This window comes from Callionymus lyra, chromosome 6 (assembly GCF_982586985.1).
Source record: "Callionymus lyra chromosome 6, fCalLyr1.hap1.1, whole genome shotgun sequence".
Taxonomy (NCBI): Eukaryota; Metazoa; Chordata; class Actinopteri; order Syngnathiformes; family Callionymidae; genus Callionymus; species Callionymus lyra.
In genome coordinates this window covers 13,858,457-13,884,649 of record NC_141823.1, presented here as the reverse complement: position 1 = coordinate 13,884,649, position 26,193 = coordinate 13,858,457, and the positions used below count along the sequence as shown (strand labels likewise).

Genomic DNA, 26,193 nt, shown 5'->3' with positions numbered 1-26,193 from the left:
GAAAACAAAAGTAGAATCCTGTACTTGAGCTCAACACTGGGTTTCGCAGGGAACTGGACGAGCAAACATGAAAGCGATGGACGTAAACACACAACTTAAGCCCAGGCCTGGCCTGCCGCTCACTCGCCTGCAGTGCCTCTCCAAAGTCAACATGCGTGCCACCATCCAGCGTCTATTTTGGCGTCTGCAGATGCCGCGTCCACCGTCGGTGACAGACGTCGCATGTCTAACGTCAAACCTCCGCCTCTCCCTTCAAACCTACTCACGCCGAATCTGCGTCCTGACCTCAGATCATCTGCAGAGCACCTGCCACGTCCACCCTTTTCCCCCGTCGTCGCCATGACGCCCGCTTCCGTACCGACTCTAGACTACGGCAGAGATGGACAAACATGTTATTCCTGTCGCGGGTACGGCAATCAAAGCTGATCGAATTATACGTCTGCGTGTAGTCGAGGTGGTCGGGCCGAGACTGACGTCTCACCAGAGCCACTTGAGGGATCCGGGAGAGTCGTGATGTTGGCCAGACGTCGTCCGCATGTGTGTCCGGGCGGCGTGTAAGGAAACGAGCGCACATGTATCGGCCCTTTTTTTTAAAAACAGTCGCTCATTTGTCATTGTCCAGATCCACGCGTGTTTATGTGTCTTCTGACTGCGCGTATTATAAATGTAAATGATGCCGTAATGTGTTTTCGCTGCAGACCTGCAGGCTCTTCTCGCCTGTCGGACATTTTGATTCGTCCGGACACCAAATCAAACATGATTTGTGAAGCAGAATCTCAGAGTGAATGAATCTGCGCCTTGTTAAGCTACTTTTATTCGCTCGTGTTATTTTGTGTCTTGTTGTGATGCTAGTTTTAGTGGAGTGGCCTCCAATCCCTGGGGACCGGTGTCAGTCCAGGATGTGTTTGTTACTGAAGTTGTATCGATTAGTACTGTCTGGAAAATGTTTTGTTGTGATACTAATATTAGAGCAATGGTCTCCGGTACCAGTCTCTGAGGCTTTTGTTACCGTAAAGCTTAGAAGAAAAAAAATAGTATGAATAAATTGTTTGTGTTCCATTGATTATTACTGTCTGGAAGTTGTATCTTTTAGGCATTTGCTACTGGGCCGCACAGAAAATTACCAATTTATATCATTCATGTTCTATCGATTAGTACTGTCTGGAAGGTGTTTTGTTGTGATGCTACTATTAGAGCAATGGTCTCCGGTACCGGTCCATCAGGCATTTACTACTGATTTTCACAGAAAAAAACCCAATTCATACCATTCATGTTCTATCCATTATTTCTGTCTGGAAGGTGTTTTGTTGTGATGCTAGTATCAGAGCAATGGTCTCAGGTACCGGTCCAAGAGGCTTTTGTTACCGTGACGCTAAGTAAAAAATATATATATCTAAATAAAAAAGTTTCGGTTCCATTAATTATTACTGTCTGAAAGGTATTTCTTTATGATGCTAGTATTTTGGCAGTAGTAAGAAATCACCGGACCAGTTCCCGTCCCTTAGGCATTAGTTACTGGGCCGCACAGAAAATTAACAATTCATATCATTCATGTTCTATCGATTATTACTGTCTGGAAAATGTATTGTTGTGATGCTAGTATTAGAGCAATAGTCTCTGGTACCGGTCCGCGGGGCTTTTGTTACAGTGCAGCTCAGAAAGAAAAAAAATATATATATAAACAGTTATGTTCTATCGATTATTACTGTCTGGAAGGTGTTTTTGTGGTAATGCTACTATTAGAGCAATGACCTCCGTTATCGGTCCGTGAGGCTTTTGTTACCGTGCCGCTCAGAAAGAAAAACAATATTACAAATAAATAGTTTCTGTTCGATTGATTACTACTGTCTGAAATGTGTTTTGTTATGATGCCAGTATTTATTATGATGCAGTAGTACAAAATCACCGGACTCAATTTGGTACCTGAGGCATTTCTTACTGAGCCACAAAAAATATATATCATTTTCATAATTTTTGTTTATTGAATATTACTGTCTAGAAGATGTTTTATTATGATGCAAGTATTAGAGCAGTGGTCCACGACTGGTACTGGTCCGTGGGGTATTTGTTACTAGGCCGCACACTCTTGTGATGCTAGCATTAGACCAATGGTCTCTGGTACCGGTCTGAGAGGCTTTTGTTACAGTGACGCTAAATATATATATAAACAGTTTCTGTTCGATTGATTATTACTGTCTGAAATGTTTTTTATGACGCTAGTATTTTGGGAGAAGTACGAAATCACCGGACTCAATTTGGTACCTAAGGCATTTCTTGCTGAGCCGCACAGAAAAAATGTAATTTTCATAATTTCTGTTTATTGATTATTACTGTCTGGAAGATGTTTTATTATGATGCAAGTATTAGAGCAGTGGTCCATGGCTGGTCCAGGTCCGTGGGGTATTTGTTACTGGGTGGCACAGAAAGAAAGAAATATTAAATAATTTCTGATGTATCCATTATTTCTGTCTGAATGATGTTTTGTCATGATGCTAGTATTAGAGCAGTGATCCAGAACTGGTACCGGTCCGTGGGGTATTTGTTACCGGGTGGCACTGAAAGAAAAATACTGTGATTTCTGTTGTATTGATTATTACTGTCTGAATGGTGTTTTGTTAGTAAAAAAAAGTTTGTGAAATGACATTAACTTGTAACTCTTGAAGACACTTGTATAAATCAAGTTTACTCAAAAAATAAACCTGTGAACTAGTAAAAAATGAGTGAAACACAAACTCTATGTGTTTTTTATCTTTAATGGTTTCGTCAAAAAGAATGTTGCGGTTCCACTGTATAGAGCAGGAACATTGCAGACGAGCGCTTTTATTTTCGTTCAAAAAAAGGATCAAACGGAGAAGATGCTGAACGCGGTCGTGTTGAAAGACTTGATGGAAACAAATCTGCTCTGGAACCACAAGCCAGACAACAAAACCTCAGTGTTGCATGATGCTGAATAAAATTTTCTCTGGCTGCAATAAGGATAATGGTTCGTGGTTAACGGCGGAGATTACGTGTCTAACATATGTGGCCATGAATTATTAATGCCTCTCATGGCTAATCCAGCCTCTCCTCCTGTTGTCGCCGCTCCACGAAAAAGAAACACATCAGAAGCTCGAGAGCTAGAGGAACCCAGTGAAGGTGAGGCCGGAGGTTTAGCAGATGCGTCCACGCTCTCGGCTGAGTCATGTTATAAATGGTCTGAAGTGTTTGTGGGGCTCTTGTGGGTCTTTTTTTTTTCAGCCTATAAATCTTCGGCACGTATTTAATCCGGTCAGATGTGCAGCAGCAGAAGAGCACAGAGGGATGTACGGCCATTACTCAAACAAGCCACATCACAGAGGGAGAGGAGCTCAAGATATACTGGACTTCCCACCTGACTTCACTGGACCAAAAAAAAAAATTGGGAGAGGTGTGAAAATTCTGGGTCAAAGTTCAAACTTTAGCGGTGCCGCTGCTTAAACCACATGTTGGGAAAATGTTCAAAAGCTTCTTTTTTTTTTAAATGTACGACTTCACATATTCATTTATTTGTGTAATTTTCCAGTTATAACTGTACACGAGTGATGATTTCAACGTGGGTGAAAGTTTAGTGCATCTTGTTGCAGTTGTCTGACACTCTGGCTCGTTATTGAACGCACCACAACAGCCTGGATCCATTATGGAAGTTGTCTTTACGTTGTGAGCAAGCTTTAAAACAAAAATAAAAAAAAGATGTTCGGACGTACGTGCGCATGATTTATGGACCGAGAAAAAAAAACAAACTTTTTTCGAGTATGAGAACTGCACACTGAGGACATCTTCTGGCAATTATTTGTCATTACAGTTCCATGATCAGATGTGACGGCATCGTGTTCTGATACATTTAAAACAAATTTACTATGAACAAAGAAAAAAATGAAGAGATAAATATTAGTTTTACTCGTATCACCAATTGATTTATAGAGGGGGAAATTAAAATGGATTACAATGGTTTTGTTCTTTAATAATAACAAAAAAAGAGAACTTGATTGAATGATAAACAAAAAAAAATTAAATTAAATTTCGTCAATGGTTTCACATTTAATAAATCAATGAGCTGTAGGAAGGAGAGATTCCAATGAAAAACACATAATGTTTAATAAGAACTCAATGTTTCACTTGTATAGTGTATCACTGTTTATTGGAGTTGATATGTTTATGATTATTTCATTTATTATTGTGTTTATTTTATTTTGTGATTTGTAATTTATTATCATTCTATTGTCATTTAGCATTATTATTATTTTCATTTCAGAATCAGAAACTTTTAGTGTTGTCAGGACATGTTTATGTGGTGGAAGTACAGAATAAAAGAATGAAATTAGATGACACACAAAACAAGAAATAGATAAACAGAACCAAGCACTTGTTTTTTATTATTATTCATTGTTTTTTATTTTGTATAATTGTTTTGTGATTTTTAATATGTGACCTGGATGTCTTAATATAATGAGTATGTACTGTATGTCTAATCTTTTGAACAGGGAAGAATTAAAGTGTAACAATCAATCAACTGATCATTATTTAAAGCACTTTAATGCATTTTATATTTTCAACATATTTTCAAAACAAAACAAAACAAAACATTTTAACCGTATTCATGTTTTTCATTGTTGGTCAGAGAGGACCACGATTTCATTTATGCTGTATGTCTTAATACATGCATATTTGACAATTAAAAGAACTTGACTTGACTTGAGTTGATATGTCACAGCAAAACGTTTTTTTCTTTCTTTTTTTTCACAATTTATGCACAAAAAGACAGGTAAATATATAGAAGACTTAAAATAAATAAGTATCTGAGGGGAATCTATACAAATTGTATTTTTGCAGCCACACACGCCTATATAAAAAATACAGTAAGTAAGTAAGTAAGTAAGTAATGGTCACAAAACGCTTTAACAATAATAATAAAAAAAACGATACACAGTTAAAACTATATACTTTAAAAGGGCAAGAAGGAAAAAGCCTGCAAAAATAAATAAAAAATAATAATAAAAATGTCTTAAGATGTTTCTTGAAGGAGTCAGTAGATCATCAAACACAGAGAGAGAGGAAGATTATTCCAAATCTTAGGAACAACAGCCTGGAAGGATTTATCTAACTGGTCCTGAACCATGTCATCAGGGATGAGGATCAGCACCTCTCAAGTCTAAGATCTTGGTTCTTAGTCATAAATTAACAGGGCTCGGGGAAACTGAGGAACTTGCTCAGTAGAAAGGTTTGTAGCTACATTTATTTTCCTAAAACTAAACTTCAAGTGTCCTTCATCCTATATTTATTCAGTGTATTTTCATTAAACAGTTATAAATAACTGTTTACTATACTAGCACACTTTCATTGGAATAAAAAACAACATAGAGCAAACTTGATTTTGTTCATTTGGTTTTTGATCAAATTACCTGTTTGTTTGATACATTTAGTTTTTTTTACAGAAAAAAAACATTTCGTGCGTGTGCTCGTGCAAAAAGGACCCATCTTTTTTTTTTTAGTCAGGCAGTGCTCCGGTCACCTGCTCTGGGGTCCTCTTAGCCATTAGCTCAGTAGCATCCCGCACGGTTGGCCGGTGTGAGTCCGAGCATCTCTGCTGAAAAAAAAAAAAAAAAACGTCTGAAAGTAAAATCCTCCCCAGAAGGTCTTAGAAGCTGTCAGTCGACATCTGCTCGAAGACAAAAGAGTGCAAAGGTACGGCTTTTTACGTTGCGACCCACGAAAGCCTCAAAGCGGTTCGTTCTTTTTAATCGTCTTTTGTCATCTTTACGACATCGTCTTTGTCCGAGACCTGGACGCGAACCTTCCATCCTGGTCTAGAGATCCTGGTCTAGAGATCTACAGATCCTCGGGCGACCGTTGACCGTCCTCGCTGTTCGCGAACAATAAGATCCGGGCTTCAATAACACGAGTGTTTTCGTCTGCTACACGGTTCACAGAACCAAAAAAAAAAACCCAGTCCGTGTTCTAGACCAGACGTGTCCGGCCCAGATAGACTCGAACCTTCCACCGTGTTTTTTTCTGCTGGACTGGTCACTTATATAACCTCAGGTCCGCCAGTGGCAGGAGGTTGAGAAGATCTTCTCGAAAGGTATCTGGATTATAGTTGTATTCCTGAGCGTTGTTGAGGAACAAACACAGAACATGATATTAACGCGACTGCGTGTTGTTTTCATCTTCCTACACCTGCAGAAAAACATGCTTTTTAGGGAGAGAAATCGGTTAAAAAACGTTTATTTCAGGACAGAAGACTGTTATGAACCAACATAGTATACAGTATATATATATAATCTCTTTGTAGTTATGTGTGTACAATTTTAAAGATGAATTGATTTATGTAAACTATCATCTGTTGAACCTTAATACTAAGTCAATAGGGTTCTATGTTTTACGTGTGACCCCATTTTTTTAATCCTTGTTTTTCACAATGTTGGTCTCATTGTTACACAAAGAAACTGGTCAAATATGTTTGATGATGATGATGATAATGTTTTTTTAATCTATTTGTTGAATTAGAACGCTTGGCTCTTAAAATAATACGGAGAAAATGAATAAATACTCCAGATTTAACCAATGCACGTATGTGTTGTTTGAATATACAGTTGTGGAAACATAAACGTTTTTTTAATTGATTTAATTCATTGTATTCAGTTAAATGACTGGTCTGACTTGTCTTGAATCAGATTGCAAGCAAACGGGGAAAAAAAATGACATGACAATGACCAATTAGAAAAAAACGATTGGCAGACTCACTGATAAATCTATAATATGTATTATTATAGTGATTCCGATTAACATTTTACTCGCCTTAGATGTCACGTGATGGAGTTTTGTCGAGTGAAAACTTGGGACAATGTGGGTGACGTGTGTACCCGGTGAATCCGATAATTTCGATATCTTCGATTAACAAGTATTCTACGCCATCAGTATTGCTGTATAGTTGTGACCAGAACAACGCGAACCGTACGACGACCACTACCACTTTTATTTTGTCCCTGTCGGGCAATTGTTTTTGCAGCAGTTAAGACGAACACAGTGACGCACAACCATGCAACAAAAGATATTCAGGAAGCGTCAAATACACACATACCTACAGAAGGTGCATTAGGTGATGGTTTAAATCATTTTCTCCGCACCTTCATGTCGACTTAAGGTTGGAAGAAGTTTCAAAGTATTTCATCTCGTTTTGGAGTTACAGGGGTTCCATATGTTCATACAAGGGTTTTCTTTTTCCCAAAACATCCAAATATCTCCATGTCCGTCCCTCTTGTATTGAAGCCTCGACGTGACGAATTTTTCAGTGAAAAAAAAAAATTGTTTGTGTAATGTTAGTGTCTTTTCCAGAGATGTGTCCCGACACACTTGGAGCTTCCTCTAAAATAAAGCCTAATATAGTTCGTTTTTTTTCCTGAACAATTTCTCATGTCCAGGCTTCAATACAAGACGTTACATACAGTATGGACTGGAGGTATTTGGATGTTTTGGGGTGTTTGATTGATTGATTGAGTCTTTTTGGTCAAAGAAAAGTGGGCCCTGTTTGCCACCATTAGACCATATGGACATGCAGTGCTGCACAAAAATCCCCTGTAACTTCTAAAAACATAAGAGAAAACTCTCCCATGTTAGTTTACATAATGGTTTTGAGAAAACAAGTGGAATTTGAATGTAATATACTGTTCTCACCCCGTTTATTGTGATCCATCTCTGTGTTGAACTGGTAGATCTGTCTACTGGCCAATTTGTTCTCAAATTCAACATAGATAATGAATTAGTGGCTAGTTTTGTTTGTCATAAATATACCGTCTTCTCACTTTCATTGAAAGACCATCAGCCACTTTTCATTTGGGTTGAGATTTTGCATGCTTTTTGCAAATGAGTAACTTGTTTTTTAAGGCTTAGCACCAAAACGTATACCTATGTATCCCATATGGTGCTGAAAGTGATGGAGGTCCTGGGGTTTAGTTACAATGTAATGAAACACAGATGGGATTCTCTGCTATGTGATGTCATGATGTTTTGGGTGTCACGATAAAAAGGGCCCAATCTTTTGTTTACTTCTGAGACTTCAGAGTTCGTATAGAAAAATACGATGTACTTGAATATAAGACTAGATAAAGATAAGATAAGATAAACTCATAGACGCGAAGCTTGTTGATATTTTAGTTATCCAACCATATTAACTATATTAGAGCTAGTTTTGCTCGTCATATTGATTGATCACAATTTTGGGGCTGATTCATTTGATCGATTCCTTTTTGATTTTGCCCTGGCCTGCAAACCAAAGATCCCAATTATGGGACGAGGAGTAGAAACTAAAGTAAATAAAACCCAAACTGAATAGAAAAACACCATTTCTTTCTTACTTGGTCTTCTCTGCGTTCTTGAAGGGCATCGTTTTTGTCTTCAGTTCACACAGGAAGAGGTGCATCCAATTTTATCAATAAAGATTGCACCATTTTAAATAAGAATCAAAGTTATGCACAAGTGATAAGAGTGTAGCAGTGATCATTATTCATAAGAAGTTTATTGTTTGGTTTTTTCTTGATGCATGATGTATGTTTAGATGCATGCAACCATACGACATTATGTACACAACTTTGTTGCAATTTAATCATCTTAACCACCTAATATAAGTGTTGGTTCACTAGTGTGTAGGGTGTTAGCTGCATATAGAGCCATCAGCTGTAGTATGGCTGTAGATCTAAACTTGGAGTATAAAAGAATCAGCACTTTTTAGAATGAATTGGCTTTTGGCTGGAGGACAAACCTCCACAGGCACATGAAGGAGTCGATAAATGTAAGTCTTTGTGAAATATGGACAATGTGGCGCGATTGTTTGTGTAGGATAATGTTGCAAAGACGGATCAGTTTCCTCGCGGTTCTCATGGGTTTTTATAAAAATGACCCCTCGTCAGCAGAGAATGTTAATGTTAAATGCAGAGAACTTTATTTTCCCTTCTTGTACAAGCCGACAATCTCGAACTCGACAACTTATGAAATAAGAAAACAATCTGTAGGACATCTGGACAAAATTGGACATCCTCCTTAAAAATGTGATTGTGATTCTCGACTAGGAAGGCAACATTTGATGTAAAATGGAGATAATGGAGGCTTCCTCTGTCGAATGAAACATGGCTATCAAATCTATTTTTTGTGATCAGGTGTATCTTAATTAGGTATAATTTTTTTCAGTATTACGAAAGAAGTACCTTTTTGATCATAGTTACATCTTTGGCGTAGCCTCTGTCTGTCTGGGTATCAGCAAAATAATTTTTATATCTATGTTTAGTTAAATAAGATTCCAATTCCAAGTCTTTAATCTAACAAGGAACCAACGTTTATATATTCTTGAAGTTTCATCTGGAAAATTTGACTTTGTAAAAGCTGACAATGATATCCCTAAACTAAATAAATATTAATGTGAATATGATGACAAAATGTGTTGCTATAGTATATTTGGTATTGTTTTAGGGTGGGCATATAAAATTGTTGAACCGTCAATACTAACAGTAGTGAACCTTCATCCGGGCCTTACAGACCAGACATGGTTTTACACAATTGTTAAATCATGCACTTTGTTTTAGTCATTTGATGCAGGTTGTGTTTAAGGAAGTTGTGTGAAATAAGATTCTTTGGACGAGTTGTTGGGTTCATTCTTGAAATCTGAATATGCTTTTGACAATTCACCTTTTTCATTCTCTCTCACTCTCATCCTCCAATGCAGATGCCATCGGCGATGGTTGGCAACAACCCTGCTCAGTCTGCGAGTCCAGATCTTGGAAATGGAAGTCAGTCGGAGACCATGAAGCAGTTTCTCGGTGTGGTCGAGAAGAAGGTTCGCAACATGGAGAAGAAGAAGGTTCGGCAGAGTTTTCACCTTTCTTTTGTTAATGTAAAAGAAAGAAATCACGGTTTAATAGTTTTCTTGTCAAAGTAAACACACCGTGAAGTCCTCGGAGTGTTTTCAACTGTTGGCTCAAACATGTTTTCTTCCTGTCCAGTCTAAACTGGATGACTATCAGGCCAAGAAGGACAAGGGTGAAAACCTGAACCAGGATCAGCTGGCAAGTCCACTTTTACTTCATCTTGTTTTTTATGGTGTTTAAATTGTACGGTTGACGTGATCAGATTTAATGGACGAACCGTACTTATGTTCAATGATTTTATACGTGGGTTCATTTCAGGAAGCCTTGGCGAAGTACCAAGAGATTCAGAACAACTTGGAGTTTGCACGGGAACTCCAGAAGAGCTTCCTGGCCTTGGGCCAAGAGGTGAGAGGTTCCATCAGCGACTATTTGACGTTGTGTGTTTATCTACAAATCCAATAAATGCTGGGTTACCTGAGGCACTGTTTGACAAACAAAGCGTCCACGCTTCCCTCCGTAGATCCAGAAGGCGGGAAAGAAGGTGGCGAGGAGAGAACTGCTGCAGAAGGAAGAGCTGGAGCAGCAGCGGCTGAAGACGGTGCTGGAGCTGCAGTTCATTCTGGACCAGTTGGGAGACGACCACGTCAGGCAGGACCTAAAGCAGCCCCAAGATTCCCCCCTCCTCACGGAGGCAGAGCTGACGTCACTGGACGACTTCTACAAACTCGTCGGACCCGAGCGGAACTACGACTTCAGGTATCAAACTTTGGACTCGAGACAGGAGGTCGGGTTCTGATCGATCGTGTTGATGTTTGTGTCCCAGGTTGACCAACCAATATGAAGAAGCGTCGGTGCACTTGTGGGAGCTGCTGGAGGGCAAAAACAAGCCTGTGGCGGGAACCTCGTGTAAGCTGCTCGGCACAAGTTCGTCGTCGTGGATTTGTTTTTATCAAAGTTGATTTATGATTCCTCTGCTTCAGACAAGGCGTTGAAGGACATCCTTGACAAGGTGCTGCTGAGCGGGTATTTCGACCAGCCTCAGACGCACCAGAACGGCACCTGTGAAGAGGACAAGGGCGAGGAGAAGGAGACCGTGGAGGCCGAGGCCATTCCTGAGGAGAAGCCAGCAGAACCTGGTGAGTCTGGTACAGAGCAAGGATCCTTCAAGGATCAGGAGGAACATGATGATTTAAAGGACCCTCAAGTCCTGCGGGACCAATTTGTCTCTAAAGTGCACCAACAACTGCAGAATAAAGTGTTACGGATTGATGATTGATGAAGGTCAACAGTTGGTATCTGAACATGGAAAGTTTGACTTGGATAAAATAGTTTTGCATTATCGCAATGATGTCAAACATGAAAAACCGTCAACAACAAATTTAAGTTGTGTGTGTATGATTCTGTCTCGATATCGCTGTAAGTTAATATCAACGTGCAACAGAACTCCAGCTCTCGAAAGCGTAACATTAACATGAAGGAGAAGCATGAGCAGCAATGTCAACCAGCAGCACGGCGGTCTCTGAAAGAAACGCGCTCAAGCCGATTCAACTTCAAACACCAGTCATAAGTACTTTGTTATTCAGCCTGTTAGTAGTTACCATCAACATTTACGGTGATGATTTCATTCGTCTAAAAATACTTGTTGCGTTTGCTGCAACGTTATAACATTGACATGTTTGAAAACTGTAACCTGCTGCCAACCACTGTTATTTACTTCTTAATTCTTTATATTCTTTCGTCATTTAAACGTATGTGACAAAATATTCTTGTCCATCCTTTAGCACTTTTCTGAGACCAGGTAGTGGTGTTGCGTGACTCTTTTCTACTCCGTTATAATCAAAATGAACTGAAAGCTGTGTTTTAATATAATTGTTGTTAACTTCAATTCAGTTTCTATCGTTTTTTCATTGTAAGTCAAGCAAGTATAGTTGAAACAGGTTTCTTAAGAATGTGATCAATTCATTGTCAGTCAGATGCTGCTACGACTGACTGGTTAACATGTGTGTTTACATGGTTGGAACAACAACCTGAACCTTCCTGACCCTTGGAGGAACAAGTTTGACACCTTAGCTTTAGAAACTTGGAACCTGTTGATGGTTGTATAAGAGAAGCTCAGTGCTGGATTCAAAGTTGCAGTGTACACTAAATTGTTAAATTATTGTTGTTATCAGATTAGACGACTGATTGAAGCAATAACCGTTGACTAAAGATCATGGAAATGATTGTATGTCAGCGCTAATATGCAATTGTTGATCAAATGTTAGGACACAAATAATCATGCCAGACTAGTGATGGTTTGATGAGGTTCATGAAACTGATAAGCTATCATCAGTTGGGACTTTTCCCACCAAAAGGAAAGTTGCCAAGGTCATTCCCCTGTTCATGGTGATGCATACGAGTTTACTAACTACACACCAATCTCAATACTGCCGCAACTGTCCAAAATAACCACCATATTTTGTTAGCTAAACTATATCGATTTGGCATTAGAGGAATATAGCTGGATTGGGTCAAGAGCTATTTACACAAGAGATCTCTATGTTAAAATAGGTGACAGACAATTAAAAAATAAGTTGGCCAGAAGATTCGGTTCTGGGGCCAAAACTGTTTATACTATACATAGATGATATTTGCAAAGTCTCAATCATTCTAAAATTAATAATATTTGCAGATGACACAAATATTTTCTGTCCTGGGAGTAACTTGAACCAACTAGTGAAAACAATGTAAATGGGGGTGAGGCCTAGATAAGCTTTTGCTTCTCCCACTGTTCCCTTTCAGGACATGCATCATGCCCCAAATAAACAATTAATTAATTCATCATGATACAGTGTCTTAATTTATATATAAAAAAAGCCACTAGATGTCACTCTCTCCTATTTATAACCTTTGGCTTCAAGCTACTAATTCAATAAAACCTGGTATTATTTTCAAACTGATAATGACCTCTAGTGGTCTTTCAAAATGAAAACGCTGTATCATGAAGTCTCATCAGCTGTTTCATGAAGCTTCATCAACACATTGTTACTAAGGACATTTTAAAGTTTGGTTCTGTTTTAAGCCTGTAACTCAGACTGTTTAAGATGATGATCCTGTGGGTGTTTGAGTTTGAACCGCTAACTTAAAGGCTCAAACCGAGGTCAACTTCATCAACAATCAAACAAGAGATAATGACTTGTCATTTAAAGAATCAGTGAAATATTTTTGAAGCTCAGACGAAAAAGCTCATGAAGTTGTTCTGTGTCTTCCAGAAGGAGTCGCGACTGAAACCTTTGCCGAGTCAATAAAAGTAGAAACCACAGAGGTGAGAGTTTATATCTCGCATCCGAGTGCGACCGCGACTGAACTCTCCGTCTCTCCCTGCAGTTCGTCAACACACAGTTCATTCCAGAAGCCACTTACAGCAGCACAGACAAGGAGCAGGCGGAGGAGTGGTCGGTGGAAGCCCAGGTACCGACCCGGCGTTTTCCCTCTCGAAACCTCCGGCCCGCGTCTCACCTGCGCGTCTCTTCTGTGTCCTCAGCTGGTGAGCTCCCTGCAGCACCCTCCTCCCCCCGTCGCCCGGTTGGCCCCGGAACCGCCGGCCCCCGTCAACCACGTGGCTCCGGTGCCACAGCCCGACCCGGTGGTCCGGAAACAAGTGGTTCAAGACCTCATGGCTCAGCTGCAGGGCACGTACAACTTCATGCAGGTGAGCTTTACACCGATGTCAGCAATTGATACAATTAAAATATGTTTTCATAATAATGTTGTTTTGTCTTTCAAATAGTATTTTATTTTATCAGTTATTTTATGGTTTGCATTTTATTTAAATGTATTTAAAATATATGTATATTTTTATTTACAATTAACATGCAAATATTTACGGCATTTGTTCATTGTTAAGTAGCAATAAACGTAGATATTTATCACAAGAAAAGCACTTTAAGAATCTTGTTCTTCAGGGGAAAACATGTTTGTCTTGTCAATCACACACATCTGACTCACACGGTAAACACCAGAGATTCTAGATAAATATTTGACTCTCGCCAACATGGACAGTGTGTTGTGGATGTTTGTGCGTCTGTTGTCTCGGCTCTGATTCGACACCTGCTCTCTCTCTCTTCCTCCAGGACTCCATGCTGGAGTTCGACGGCCAGGCTCTGGACCCGGCCATCGTGTCGGCTCAGCCCATGAAGCCGGTCCAGACGCTGGACCTGCAGCAGATGACGTCCCGTGAGTCGGCGCTCTTCACCGGGGCTAGTGTTGGGACTAACTCTCCTCCGCCTTCAACAGCTCACTCGGAGTCCAGGCTCCCTCAGATGACCTCGGTGACCGGACCCCAGGACTCGTCTCAAGTAGGTCCAGCTCCAGCCTCCTCCAAAATAAAAGCTTCTTCCGCTCATTTTCTTCCTTCCTCGTTCGGTTCTCCTTTCCTCTTCCCCCCCCCTCAGGGATCCTTGTCTCTGTCCTCTGACCCGTCCTCCGCCCCCTGTCCCCTGTCCTCCGCTTACCCGCCCGTCTCCAAACCCGCCCACATCGGAGGCATCAACGTCAACGCCGCGCCCTTCCAGTCGGTGCAAGCGGTACGATCAGCATCCACGTGTTTCCACTGACGCTCTCGACTCTCCTTTCGCTCGCTTTCACTTCCTCCTTCTGTTCTTCTCGTCTGTCCTCATGATTTCCTGCCTCCACATGTTTGTTTGAAAGTCACTTGAGCCTGACGATCCAGAGACGTGTTAATTGTTACTTACTACTGGTTCGTCCAGTTCCTATCAAAGGTTCAAACGTCAGTCTGTCGTCAACAGGAAGTGCAGCTGATCTTTGAAATACTTTATCTAAGTGACTCGATGAAACTAGTTGGATGAAATTCAAGGCTTAAATCTTGTCTTAGATAAGATATTTCCTTTATGGAAAATTTGATTACAGCAGCTAGTTCACGAAAACATGCATACATGCTAATGATGTGTTGATGAGGCCTCGTGAAACTTTTTAAAAAGGCCACTAAATGGCACTGTAAGTTTGAAACCAATGCCACGTTTCATTAAATTATAAAATTGGAGCCAAAGATTATAAAGTAGAGATTGCCATCTAGTGGCCAAACACTGAATCGTGATACATTGTCTTCACTAGATGACTGTTTCATGAAGCCTCATCAACCCATCACTCATAAGAATAAACATACAGTGCACATATTAAACCATAACAAACTATATTAATAAAATAATATCTATAACAATTTACAGTAGTAACAGTGCAAGATGGTTCAGAAGTGAGTTAAAGCACAAACTAAATATGATTTAAAATGTTATTAATATAATGATATTAATGACATATGTTAAATTCTAAAAGATAATTTAGAAAACTGAAATACAATGTAAGTAAATGTTGATGTTTTCTCGTCAGGTATTCAACCTGAATGCTTCGGGTCCCCCTGCTGGTGAGAGTCAAGAAGACGTGCTGAAGACACAGAGCCAGTTCCCCGGCAGCTACGGTCAGGGCTTCGGTCACACCGACGGTTCCGTGGACCAGTCCGACATTCCACAGGAAGCTCTACAGTCAGGTGACCAGTCTGGATTTTTTTTTAATTGATGCAAATACTGTATTTTTGCGCTTTTTTTTTTTTTTAGGTTTTAGATTTTGGCTTTCATTGATCACATATTGTGCTAAAGGTTTTTAGAACAGATCTGCTGAATCTTAGGGGGGGGGGGAGTCTCCAGTAGGAGTGTGTTGGCAAGAGTCTGGCAATAAGTATCAAGACACAGAGGCAACCATACGATACATTGTGATGCTGTAGGAACAGGTATTTATTTGTAGTATTGTCTTGTAGTATTGAGTACTTAACTCTGGTGTTGCAGAATTTACAGACCACATGACTCTGCTTTCATTTGTTTTGAAAACAAAATGTCCAAACAACAGCTTTAAAAGCTGCTGGGGTTCACTGTATCCTCTCGTTCTCAGTCACCCCCGGAATTTCATGTTTCTTAAGCTTCAGTGGATGTTACAACTGCTGCCGGAAGTTTAATTACTACACAAAAATAAACAAATGCTGTGAACATTTGCATGTCAGTTATAAGTTTAAAAAAAATTACAAACACTGTATTGTGTTTAATTAAAAAAAGCTAGGTTACTGAGGACGAGAGGATACAGTTGTTTCCAGCAGCTTTTCAAGTAATCGAAGAATGCTACATATATATTTGTTCCAGCAGTATTGCACTATATTGTCTTGTTTCGTGATGCGTATAGTATTGCTGTTAGTATTGTTGCCAGTACACACACATTAACATTTACAGTACTGTTGAGTATTGATACAGTACTGTTGAGTATTGATGGAGTATCTTTATAAGACATGTACAGATACATGGATATTTCCTCACACCTCAGTCATCATGTTCCTCCTCCTTGTGTCGCAGTGGTCTCAGGCTTCCAGTCCCAATCGCAGGCGGTGCCGACACCGGGACACGAAGACTCCTCCGCCGGCGCCGGGTTCGGCCCGTCGGGTCAGTCCTTCTACAACAGTCGGGCGGCGCCCCGGGGCGGACCCAGGAGCAGTCGCGGCGGCGTGCTGAACGGCTACAGAGGATCCTCCAACGGATTCAGAGGTACGAGGGAAAGCCGTCTGTGACGAGCAGGTCTGAACTTTCACCTCTCACAGGAGCATATGAAGGTTATCGACCCCCCTTCGCGAACGCCCCGTCCCCCGGCTACGGTCAGAACCAGTACAACACGCCGCGGGACTTTTCTAACGCCACCTACCAGAGGGTACGAGTCCGAACACCTAATGAGGGGATGAAGTGATTTTTGCTGACGGGTTGTGGTTCTTTCAGGAGGGATACCAACAAGGGTACAAGCGAGGAAGCGGCCAAGGACCGCGAGGGTTGTCCCGGGGCAACGTCCAGGCGATGCGATCCTAAAGGGGGTCACACCACGTCAAACATTCAGGATTTTGGATGTTCACCAAGTTCACTTTTATAACGCTTTCTTTCTCATGTTTATTTTTTTTTTTGTTTATTTTTTTAACTTCTGTTCTACTCGTCGGTCGACCTCTCGGGGTCACATCCTCTTAACGTTTGAACACAAACGCTGTACCCCACGACACGTGGGGACTCTGAGCAGGTCTGTGTGCTACGAAAAACAACAAATGGTTATTCCTGTAAACTTGAAAGATTTCATTAATTTATTTTTTGTACAAAAAAATGCAAAAAATACCCGCCACTGTCGATCTGATTCCAGGATTCTTTTCCTCCCGCCGACCCTGTGCTGTTCGCCACTTTGAACCCGATGCTCTTTTCTTAGACATTCAACAATTCTTTTCTTTTTTTTTTATCCCCGTCACCACCTGCGTCATAACCTCTTTGTATGCCGATGTAATTGGTCAAGACTGTTTCAATAAAGTTGTGATCTATTAAGTCATTTGTTCCTCTGACTCCTCGAGGCCACGCCCACTTTCAAACCTCTGAAGAACCGAACTAAAAACAGAAGAATGTCCTCGATATTAATCTGGTACTTCTTACTAGTGATGGTTTGTTGATGCCTCATGACACTGTCATGACGCATCAACAACCCATCACTACTGACCACAAACATCCAAATATTGCTTCATTCAATATCGATTTCAAAGCATTTCTTGCAACAACAAAAAAAATTGAAGTGCCCACGTTTTAAAAGCAGTGACACTAATGCACTCTTAATGCAGTCAAAATGATTTAGTAATAAAACAAACAAGTATGACATGTAAACATTTACTTGCAAATTATTTCCATCATGGCTTTAGTTTTAGAAGCTTTCAGAAAGACTTAACCCTTGAGTCATCTCTGGGTCAAGGTGACCCACAACAAAGATGTCAAGGGTTAAAAAAAACCTGTATCCTTGCAGACAAATAAACATGGTGACCGTGGGTATAGTTTATTTTTGTCTTAACAAGAAGCTGTCAACCATTATATAAGTAAATATGTATTATTAGCTACAGTATTATTATAATTATTTTAATTAATGTTATTTAATTATATTTAATACAATCAATGTCTAAAAAAGGAGCCGTCTCACCTGTCTCAGAACTGCTGTGAGAATTCTGACCCGCTCTAGTAGGAGAACTCACATTTCCCAGAATCCTTAGAACTCTGCATTGGCTGTCTTGGCCTTTTAAAGTTTTACAACAAATGTTAATGTATTTTTAATGGTGTCTTGTTTTGTTCCCTTGTCACCCTGTTCTGTTTACAAATAAAACCTACTGTAGTTTTTCAAATGGTGCAATAACACCCTTCGAACAGTGGGGGAGCTGTAACAGCTTCCTTGACACACACAGCGTGACCCAGAATGCACCTGCCCAGGTTCAGACCTTCATAAGAAGTCAAGAAAGAAGCAGAGCGATGGTTTATAGCAACAAATTTATTAAATTAAAAGTAAACTCGAAACATTGAACATGAATTTGTTTATGTACAATAGAATAATATCCAGTTTTGTTTTGAAATAATTCTAATAAATCAAAATTTAACACAATTACAAGTTCGTAATAACTTTTATTTATATATATATATATATATATATATATATAATTGCAACTTTTCCTGAACGTTTTTGGAATTTTCACTATTTAGTTTGATTTTATGTTCACAGAATAAGCTGATCGTAAACGTACCTTTGTAAAAAAAAAAAAATGTTTTTGGACTCAAAAAACAGCTTCATGTCAGCAGCAGTGGTTCACGATTCATCCACAGGGCGGCGCCAAAATGGCAACAGAACACACAACTCAGCGAAAACAGTTTTAAAATTATTTTTTTGTCATTATTTCAAATTTTAACACTTGGATTGTTCTTTTTCGTCCCCCCACAGAGACCCCCCCCACCCCCGGTCCTGCTCGTGAAAGTGGCCCCGGCTCAGCGGAGACGCCGGTCCTTCGAGTCCGCCTGAAAAAGTCAGTGAGGCTCCTCAGAACTTCCCCCTAAAGCACATTATTCTGCAGGACCTCCTGGTGGCCCTGCTGCACCATCTGGTGCGTCTGCTGGTCCAGGACCGGCTGCTGATGGTGCTGCTCCTGAGGCGACTCCGGCGGGATCTGGTCCGGAGGCTGGTGATGTTCTGCTGCGTCCTGATGGAACTCGTTCACTTCTGGGATGGCGTTTCCTTCCACTGGAATAGAGAACGTTCATCGTCATGACGACGGCAACACCTCCGGAAATTGAGTCGGACTCACCTTGAACTTCTGGAACGTCTTTCAGGACTTTTATTTTTTCCATGTGCTCGACCGCCTGCAGGGAGAAAGTCTTTTAGTAGAAAGTTTGATTGAAAGTAGCAATTATTAGTTATTTAATTCAAAATGAGTACATTTATTTTTACACATATAGTCTAATTCCAATAATTCAAAAATCAATCTTTTAAATTCAATATTTCTTTATTTATAGCCTTTTAAATTCGATATGCGCTTTTATACCAACATTTTTACATTGAATATAATGGACAAACAATTGAAAAAACATTTAATTTAGAAAGATTATTTAAAATTATATATATATAAATATATAGATCATATCAAACTAAGTTTAAAATAAAATAGTTTGGTACATTTTCATTTTTATTACATTTTATTATTTTAAATTAAAATTAACTCAAACTTTCAAGCTAAGAAATATTGAATTAAATAATAAAATTAAAAAAGAGTTTCAACATTTGAAATGTTAAATTAATTTGTTTTGAAACCAAAATATGTCTAAACATCATAACAGTTGCTGCTGAAGTCGACTGTATCCTCTCGTCCTCAGTCATCAATCAATATTCTGATATTGTGACACTCGTATACTTCCATACAGATGGACCGAGGATCGGCTGATACAGAAAAGACGAACACTGGGAACGTTGGGAAGGAGTTCCTGACCCGTACACTCGGTCTTGTTCACAGGTGAGGGGACGAAGCGAGAGCTCACCTGTTGCAGCTCCATCTTCTGAGCGTTGAGCTCCGCCTGTTGTCTCTCCAGCTCCTCCCTCTGCTTCTGCAGGTCGTAGGTCTTGATGTTCAGGTCCTGCTCCTGCTGGGCCAGATGCTCCTCGAACTCCCGCATCTCCTCGTCGGTGTAGAGCTGGTTCTGCTCCAGCGTCTGAACGAGAGCACGGGTCGGGTCAAGTCCAGATGATGGAACCACGTCTCAAAAGAGTCTCACCTCCCAACTGTCCGGCTCCAGGAACTCCTTCTTCTTCGTGGCAACCAGGAACTCATCCAGAGACACCAGCCTGTCGCGGTCAGTGTCCACCTGGAGTTTGAGTTGAACATTTTAAATGTTAAAACTTCAATTGTTTTTATTCAAATTTTTAAAAGGCTATAAATTTAAAATATTGAATTATTTAAAAAATACAATATCAATGTATTGTTGAATGTATGTCAAAAAATGCATTTTTAATTACTTTATTTTAATCAAATTAGTCCAAAAAAATAGAAGTAACCTTTTATTATATTCAATAATTTTATGAAAAACTTTTAAAAAAAAAAAAGAAAAAGAAAAATTAAAAAATTATTGATTTCAATATTTAAAAAATATAACCCAATGCTTAAAAACAACCAAAAACATTTAAACAATTCAAGGTTTTTTTGGTTTTGTTTTTAATAATTTAATCGTTTATTTAATCATTTGTATATTGAAAGGTTTAATTAATTTGTATTTAATATTGTAATTTAGTTTATTTTAATTTTAATATTATTCCAAAAATTCAAAAAATAAAGTTGGTTAATACAACTATGTGTAAAAATATAATAATTCCATAAATATTCATTTTTTAAATTTAATTGTTTTAAAATAAAATAATAATCAAACCATTCAATATAAAAATAATTGGATTCGATTTTGTAATAACAACAAATTCAACATTTCATAATAGAAACCATTGAATTCAAGAAAAATAAATCTTAAACCTTTAAAATATATATACATTTCAATAACAAAATTCCCTGATATACATCATAGTTGAGGAGCAGAGAAACCACAGAAGAAGCTCCAGCTTCACGTCCATCACCTCGTTCATGACGTGCTCCCTCATGCGCAGTCGCTCCTCCTCCATCTCCACCATATCGTCCTCCTCGTTGGTCGGGTCGTAGATCTTCTCCAGCTGACACGGAGAGAATCGTTGACGCTCTGGTCACACGAGGAAAATAAAAAGTTTGTTGTACCTCTTTGGTGAACAACGACTCCAGCTCCTGCTCGTCAAAGTATCCGTCGCCGTTGCTGTCTGCGTTAAAAAAAACAAAAAAGTTAGTTTTACACAAGAAATATTTCGGGGGCGACCGAGTCCCACCATGGAGGTTGAAGAAGGTCTTCGGGTCGAAGTCTTCTGGGTCCAAACCGTCCGTTTCCTCCCACACCTCCTTCAGCTGGTTCTGGCTTCCCTGTGAGGAGAACCACGAGCGTTAAGAAACACGTAGAAGCAGTGCATCTTGGTCCGGGACACTCACGGGGTGGTTGACTTTGGGGTGGTCGGCGTGTTTCTTCCTCATCTCCTCGTAGTGGTCCTCCTCCTTCTTGCGCTCGTCCTCGTCCAGGTCCTTCAGGTGCGCTCGTCTGTCGTGCTCCTTCATCATCTCGTACTTCTTGAACTCCTCGTGACGCTCCTTGTCGAAGTTCTCCAGGTCGTTGGTGGCCTTGAAGGAGAAGAGAAACACCTCAGTAGAAACCACTTCCTGTTGAGCCGCTGAACTGAAGCCACTTACAAGAAGTGCTGAAGTTTAGTTTCCATGTTAAAGATGACAAAAGAATAAATCTTAAAGACAGTTGAAAAAAAATTGGGCATATGTAAAGTTTATTATTATTATATACTGTACATTTTTTTTAAATTACAATATAAAACATATATACATGTTCAATAATATTATTATTATTATTATTAAAAAAAGAAAAAACAATTATTAAGAAAATAAATCTTAACGAATTATTGAATTCAATTATTAAATTTAAATATTTAAATGCTTAAAAAAGTTTACAATAATTAAAAAAAAACAGTTCAATATTCTGATGCCACTGATCTACCTGATGCACATTAAAGTATTTTTTATATTATATAAATAAATATATCAAAGTATGTGCAGGGCACATCAATTAAAGGGCCAACATGTACCACACAAGTGCTTCAGAAAATTGAAAAAAAAAAAAGGAAAAACCGGTATGTCGCCATTTTATTTTTATGCAACTATATTAGTCCATTTTTTGTTTGACTTAAACTTCCAGCCACTAGATATTAGCATTCATTATGTTATCCGTACCTAAAGGAACAATTAAATGCCATGAGATTCCATTGATGACTGAGGACGAGAGGATACAGTCGATTCCAGCTTTTTGAAAGCTGATGTTTGGACATATTTTAGTTTCAAAACAAATGAAATGAAAGAGTCATGTGGTCTGTAAATTCTGCAACACTACAGTCAAGTACTCGACAATACTACATGGATCTACTGACTCCTTCAAGAAACATCTTAAGACGTTTTTATTTGTTCAGGCTTTTACTTGATTTTCTGGAACTCCTGTTGTGTTATCAGTTTTATCTTGATCTTTAAAATATATACTTTATTGAGTATTGTTTTGTTTTTTTTAAGCGCTTTGTGACCCTGGTCTGGAAAAGCGCTATATAAATAAAAATTACTTACTTACTTACTACAGTATAATACAGTATCGTGCTTCATACGTATCATTGTGCGACAAAAGTGACATTTACCGATTTAATGAGTCGGTCGAGGTCCTCCACCTCGAAGGTGTGCGGGTTCATGTGGTTGAGATACTCGAACTGTTTGAGCAGAGCCTGGTGATCCACGGCGATGTCTGCGGGTGAGAAGAAGAACAGTGCGTCACGCGAGGACCTCCTCAGATCTCAGGACTGAACGTGTTGGTTTAAGGGGAGCGGCAGATAATCCAGAAGATCTCGTGCATATTCATGAGCGGCAGAGCAGTTCAAACGTTTGTTTTTGCTGTCGAGCGTGAAACAAATCGTACCATTTCCTCCTTCGATGTCTTGCTTGGCTTTGATCAGCGTCCGTAGTCGGTTCACTTCCTGCCTCTTCAGCTCGTCCAGTTTGGTCCTGACGTGATGGCTCACGAAGTCCAGCTCTTTGGCCAGCTTCCCTTGCTGTCACGGACAGAAGCGTGACGTAAAGTCCGGCGTCTCAGTGACCACAGACCAGTGCAGACGAGAGACCCGTCGCGGTCACTCACCTTGATGTCCTCCATGTCTGTGTTGTGGAGCTTCTCTCTGAAGTGTTGATCTTTTTCTAGGAAGTCGATGACTTCCCTGAGGTAGCGATCGTAGTGCAGTCCAGTGTCCTGGAGCGGAAGACTCAAGTTTAGCAACAAAAACAAACCGATTGTCAGCATAAAAAACATTCTTCATTAGGTTTCTATTGATTAATAAACCTGTATTCTTTCTATTTGTTGTTGTTGCAGATCACTTAAAAAAAGATCAAACATATCTACAAATACAGTTCAGTTGTTAAAATAAACAATCATAAAAATAATTATAAAAACAATAAATCCAATAAAAAAAGAATGATAACCAGAATATGAAAATCTTACTGTCAGTGGTGTAAACACAACGTGGGATTTTTTGTGGTTGCAATAAAATAAATGCAAAACAAATCATAGTAGGAAGTAAGTAAGTAATTAAGTAATGGTTATTTGTAAAGCCTTTTATCTAGAACAGGGTCACAAAGCGCTTTATCAATCAAAAACAATACACAAAATTAAAGTTAAGTAAGTTAATTAAGTTAAAATATATACTTAAAAAGACACACAAGACAAACACAGAAAATTAGGAAAAGCCTGCACAAATAAAAATGTATTAGGATGTTTCTTGACGATTATATAATTAAAATAAACATCATATTAAATAAAATAATAATGCAAGTATGTGACAATCTCACACACAGATTGTGATTGATCTTTGCGTTTGTAGCGTTTGTGTACGTTTACTTAAAGAGCAAACATTTGAAACAACACAGCTGCAGGCTGAAACCACAGCGAGCAAACTATTCCTCTTTAAAGAACTAAAGTGGAGTATTTTACTTGCGTAAACACTTTAAAAAGAAACTTTATTGATCCCTCAGGAGGTCTCCTTCGGGAAATAGTTTTTCCATACATTTCTTCATGAACTTATTGGTGGCAATAATAATAATAATAATAAACGTGTGAACTCAGACAGATTGAGAACAAGAGACGCTTCTCACTGAAAGTGTTTCCATCTCATCTCTAAGACGCCAAACAAAGCTGTATTTGCTCTGGAGCTCATATATTTGGGTTGACAGGTGGTCACTGCCGACGGCCTCCTGCTATATTCACACAGGCGGCAATAAACTCTTCTTACTCTGAATAAAACTACTTATAAAAAGCTTCAATAATATAGGTTTAGTTTATGAATTTGTTTCTTCCCTTGGTTTAAACTCAAGTAAGTAAGTAAGTAATTTTTATTTGTGTAGCGCTTTTCCAGACCAGGGTCACAAAGCGCTTAAACAATCAAAACAATACTCAATAAAGTATATATTTTAAAGATCAAGATAAAACTGATAACATAACAGGAGTTCCAGAAAATCAAGGAAAAGCCTGAATGAATAAAAACGTCTTAAGATGTTTCTTGAAGGAGTCAGTAGATCATCAAACACAGAGGGAGAGGAAGATCGTTCCAAAGCTTAGGAGCAACAGCCTGGAAGGATTTCTCTCCTCTGGTCCAGAACCGTGTTCAGGAACCATCAGTAGATTCTGATCCACAGACCTCAGAGCCCGAGCTGGGGTGTAAGTCTGGATCAGATCAGTAAAGATCTTCCTCCACAAGTGGAGAGTTTCACAAGATAGTGGATCCATTCAATGATGGGACAGTCAGATTCCAGACAACCAGCAGGAAGGGGGGGTCTTGGTCGTGAGGGTCTCACCACACTGGCTGGAGGCTCCAGGTCCAGGATCTCCTCGGGCTGCTTGACCTTCGTCTTGTCCATACTGATGGGGACCGAGTCCACGCTGACCAGCAGCACCAGGCAGGTGACCAGGGCCCACCTCATCTGGACAGGAAACAGAACCAGACTTTAAGTTGGAGACGCTGGTGCGTGTGACAGACGCGTCATGTCGCTTTATATCGCGACATCACGACATGAGCTCGTCTAATAATAATCGCCGTTAGCTTTAGCTCATCCCTCCACCATATCTAAACAATAACACGGTAAATAAAGTAACGATTGTGACGCTGAAGACGTCGTTCTAACACATGATCTTCTGGACTCACTTTGTCGGCGACCATCGTCGGAACCAGCTGCTGGATCGAGTGGACACACACAAGTAAAGCCGCTCGTCGCTGAGCGAGGCTACGAGAGTACGATCCGCGAGCTCATTGGTCGCGGGAGGTGTCAGTCAAACGCGCTAGCATGTTGCGTTGCACTGGATCGTACGTGGCGCGATGACGAGGGGCCGCGGGGGCGGGACTTCGGCGGATGCCGGAAATATCGATGGCGAGATCGATTGAAAACAACGAGATGGGATTATGCAAGTGTTGCCTTTAGAGTTTTAACATAAATGTCTTTAAACTACACTACGCTGTTTTTTTCCCAATGTAGAAATACATTCAAAGTCAAATTCAATTTAATTAAAATAAATAATTCAAGTAAATAAATGTTAAAAAAAAATAATTAAATGCTCAATTTATTTTAATGAAAAATAGCGCATAGAGGTTCAATTTAAAAATTAAGTCTGTTATTATTTTGATGTGTAAATTGTATAAAAAAAAGAGTGTAAAAATGAAGTGTGAGAAATTCATATTTAAGGACGTTTACTTTCATACTCCCTGGTTTCCCGGATGTTAACACTGATTTTTCTTACACAGAATTGTTTCTAAAGAATGATTAATTCAATGTCTGATGTCACACATTTAGTTCTATATTGAATTTATTTGTTTATCGTCAAGGTTGTGAACTTGAAATCTTTGATGGACTAAAGGGTTCAGACATTTGTAGATACAATCTTAAAAGAACAATATTGCCAAGAGCTGAATTAAAGTAATCGGGGGGAGAAAAAAAATAGATCAAAAATGATATATGTAAATACAAGAATTACCATTAACATGACACAATATTAATAATGTGTGATTTGGATATTTATAGAATAAACAAAATGTATTTTTAGATCAAATTCAATATTTTAGATTTTATTAGATGTATATAATTAGAGTAAATTAAGGAAATGTTTTACTTAATTGCTGTTTATATAATATATTTTTGCAATTATAATTAGGAGTGAGGAAGTTGTTGGCAGTTACATTTCCTAAGGGGCCACATTCTACTTTTATTCATATTTAAGAAACAGAAATTAACCAAAAGCTGCAAATAGAATCATGT

The 26,193-nt window shown here is 39.2% G+C and overlaps 3 protein-coding genes across 6 annotated transcripts in view; 1 reads left to right on the top strand and 2 right to left on the bottom strand.

Annotated features, from left to right (window-relative positions):
- The window catches only part of alx4a (ALX homeobox 4a), a 314,532-nt gene that overhangs the window by 48,640 nt on the left and 239,699 nt on the right, over window positions 1–26,193 (bottom strand). The gene's annotated exons all lie outside the window — the stretch shown is intronic.
- caprin1a (cell cycle associated protein 1a) lies at window positions 5,536–17,260 on the top strand. 4 transcript variants are annotated; one of them, XM_087793731.1, is made up of 17 exons: window positions 5,536–5,700; window positions 9,731–9,865; window positions 10,008–10,070; window positions 10,191–10,277; window positions 10,393–10,628; window positions 10,696–10,778; window positions 10,853–11,008; window positions 13,124–13,176; window positions 13,239–13,322; window positions 13,396–13,563; window positions 13,985–14,087; window positions 14,148–14,209; window positions 14,306–14,437; window positions 15,258–15,414; window positions 16,265–16,453; window positions 16,507–16,613; window positions 16,679–17,260. In XM_087793731.1, the coding sequence occupies exons 2-17, from the start codon at window positions 9,731–9,733 to the stop codon at window positions 16,763–16,765; spliced, it is 1,902 nt and encodes a 633-aa protein (XP_087649857.1). In that variant the 5' UTR covers window positions 5,536–5,700; the 3' UTR covers window positions 16,766–17,260. The 4 variants fall into 4 exon arrangements, with proteins under 4 accessions (XP_087649857.1, XP_087649856.1, XP_087649859.1 ...); XM_087793730.1 differs by having other exon boundaries at window positions 10,008–10,074; window positions 10,195–10,277; XM_087793733.1 differs by lacking the exon at window positions 14,306–14,437.
- Window positions 18,220–25,189, bottom strand: nucb2a (nucleobindin 2a). Its single transcript, XM_087793729.1, has 13 exons — window positions 25,089–25,189; window positions 24,742–24,867; window positions 23,036–23,143; window positions 22,817–22,949; window positions 22,542–22,645; window positions 21,289–21,474; window positions 21,132–21,222; window positions 21,007–21,065; window positions 20,853–20,945; window positions 20,006–20,095; window positions 19,772–19,942; window positions 19,045–19,099; window positions 18,220–18,980 (listed from the first exon to the last, which is right to left on the bottom strand). Exons 1-13 carry the CDS (start codon window positions 25,101–25,103, stop codon window positions 18,793–18,795), a joined length of 1,419 nt encoding a protein of 472 aa, XP_087649855.1. The 5' UTR covers window positions 25,104–25,189; the 3' UTR covers window positions 18,220–18,792.

Coding starts and splice junctions, on each gene's coding strand:
- caprin1a (XM_087793731.1), top strand. CDS start 9,731: ATGCCATCGGCGATGGTTGGCAACAACCCTGCTCAGTCTGCGAGTCCA. Junction 10,779..10,852: donor GCCTGTGGCGGGAACCTCGT/GTAAGCTGCTCG, acceptor CCTCTGCTTCAG/ACAAGGCGTTGAAGGACATC. Junction 16,614..16,678: donor CTAACGCCACCTACCAGAGG/GTACGAGTCCGA, acceptor TGGTTCTTTCAG/GAGGGATACCAACAAGGGTA.
- nucb2a (XM_087793729.1), bottom strand. Junction 22,950..23,035: donor CAGACATGGAGGACATCAAG/GTGAGTGACCGC, acceptor TGTCCGTGACAG/CAAGGGAAGCTGGCCAAAGA. Junction 21,066..21,131: donor GACCTTCTTCAACCTCCATG/GTGGGACTCGGT, acceptor TTTTTAACGCAG/ACAGCAACGGCGACGGATAC.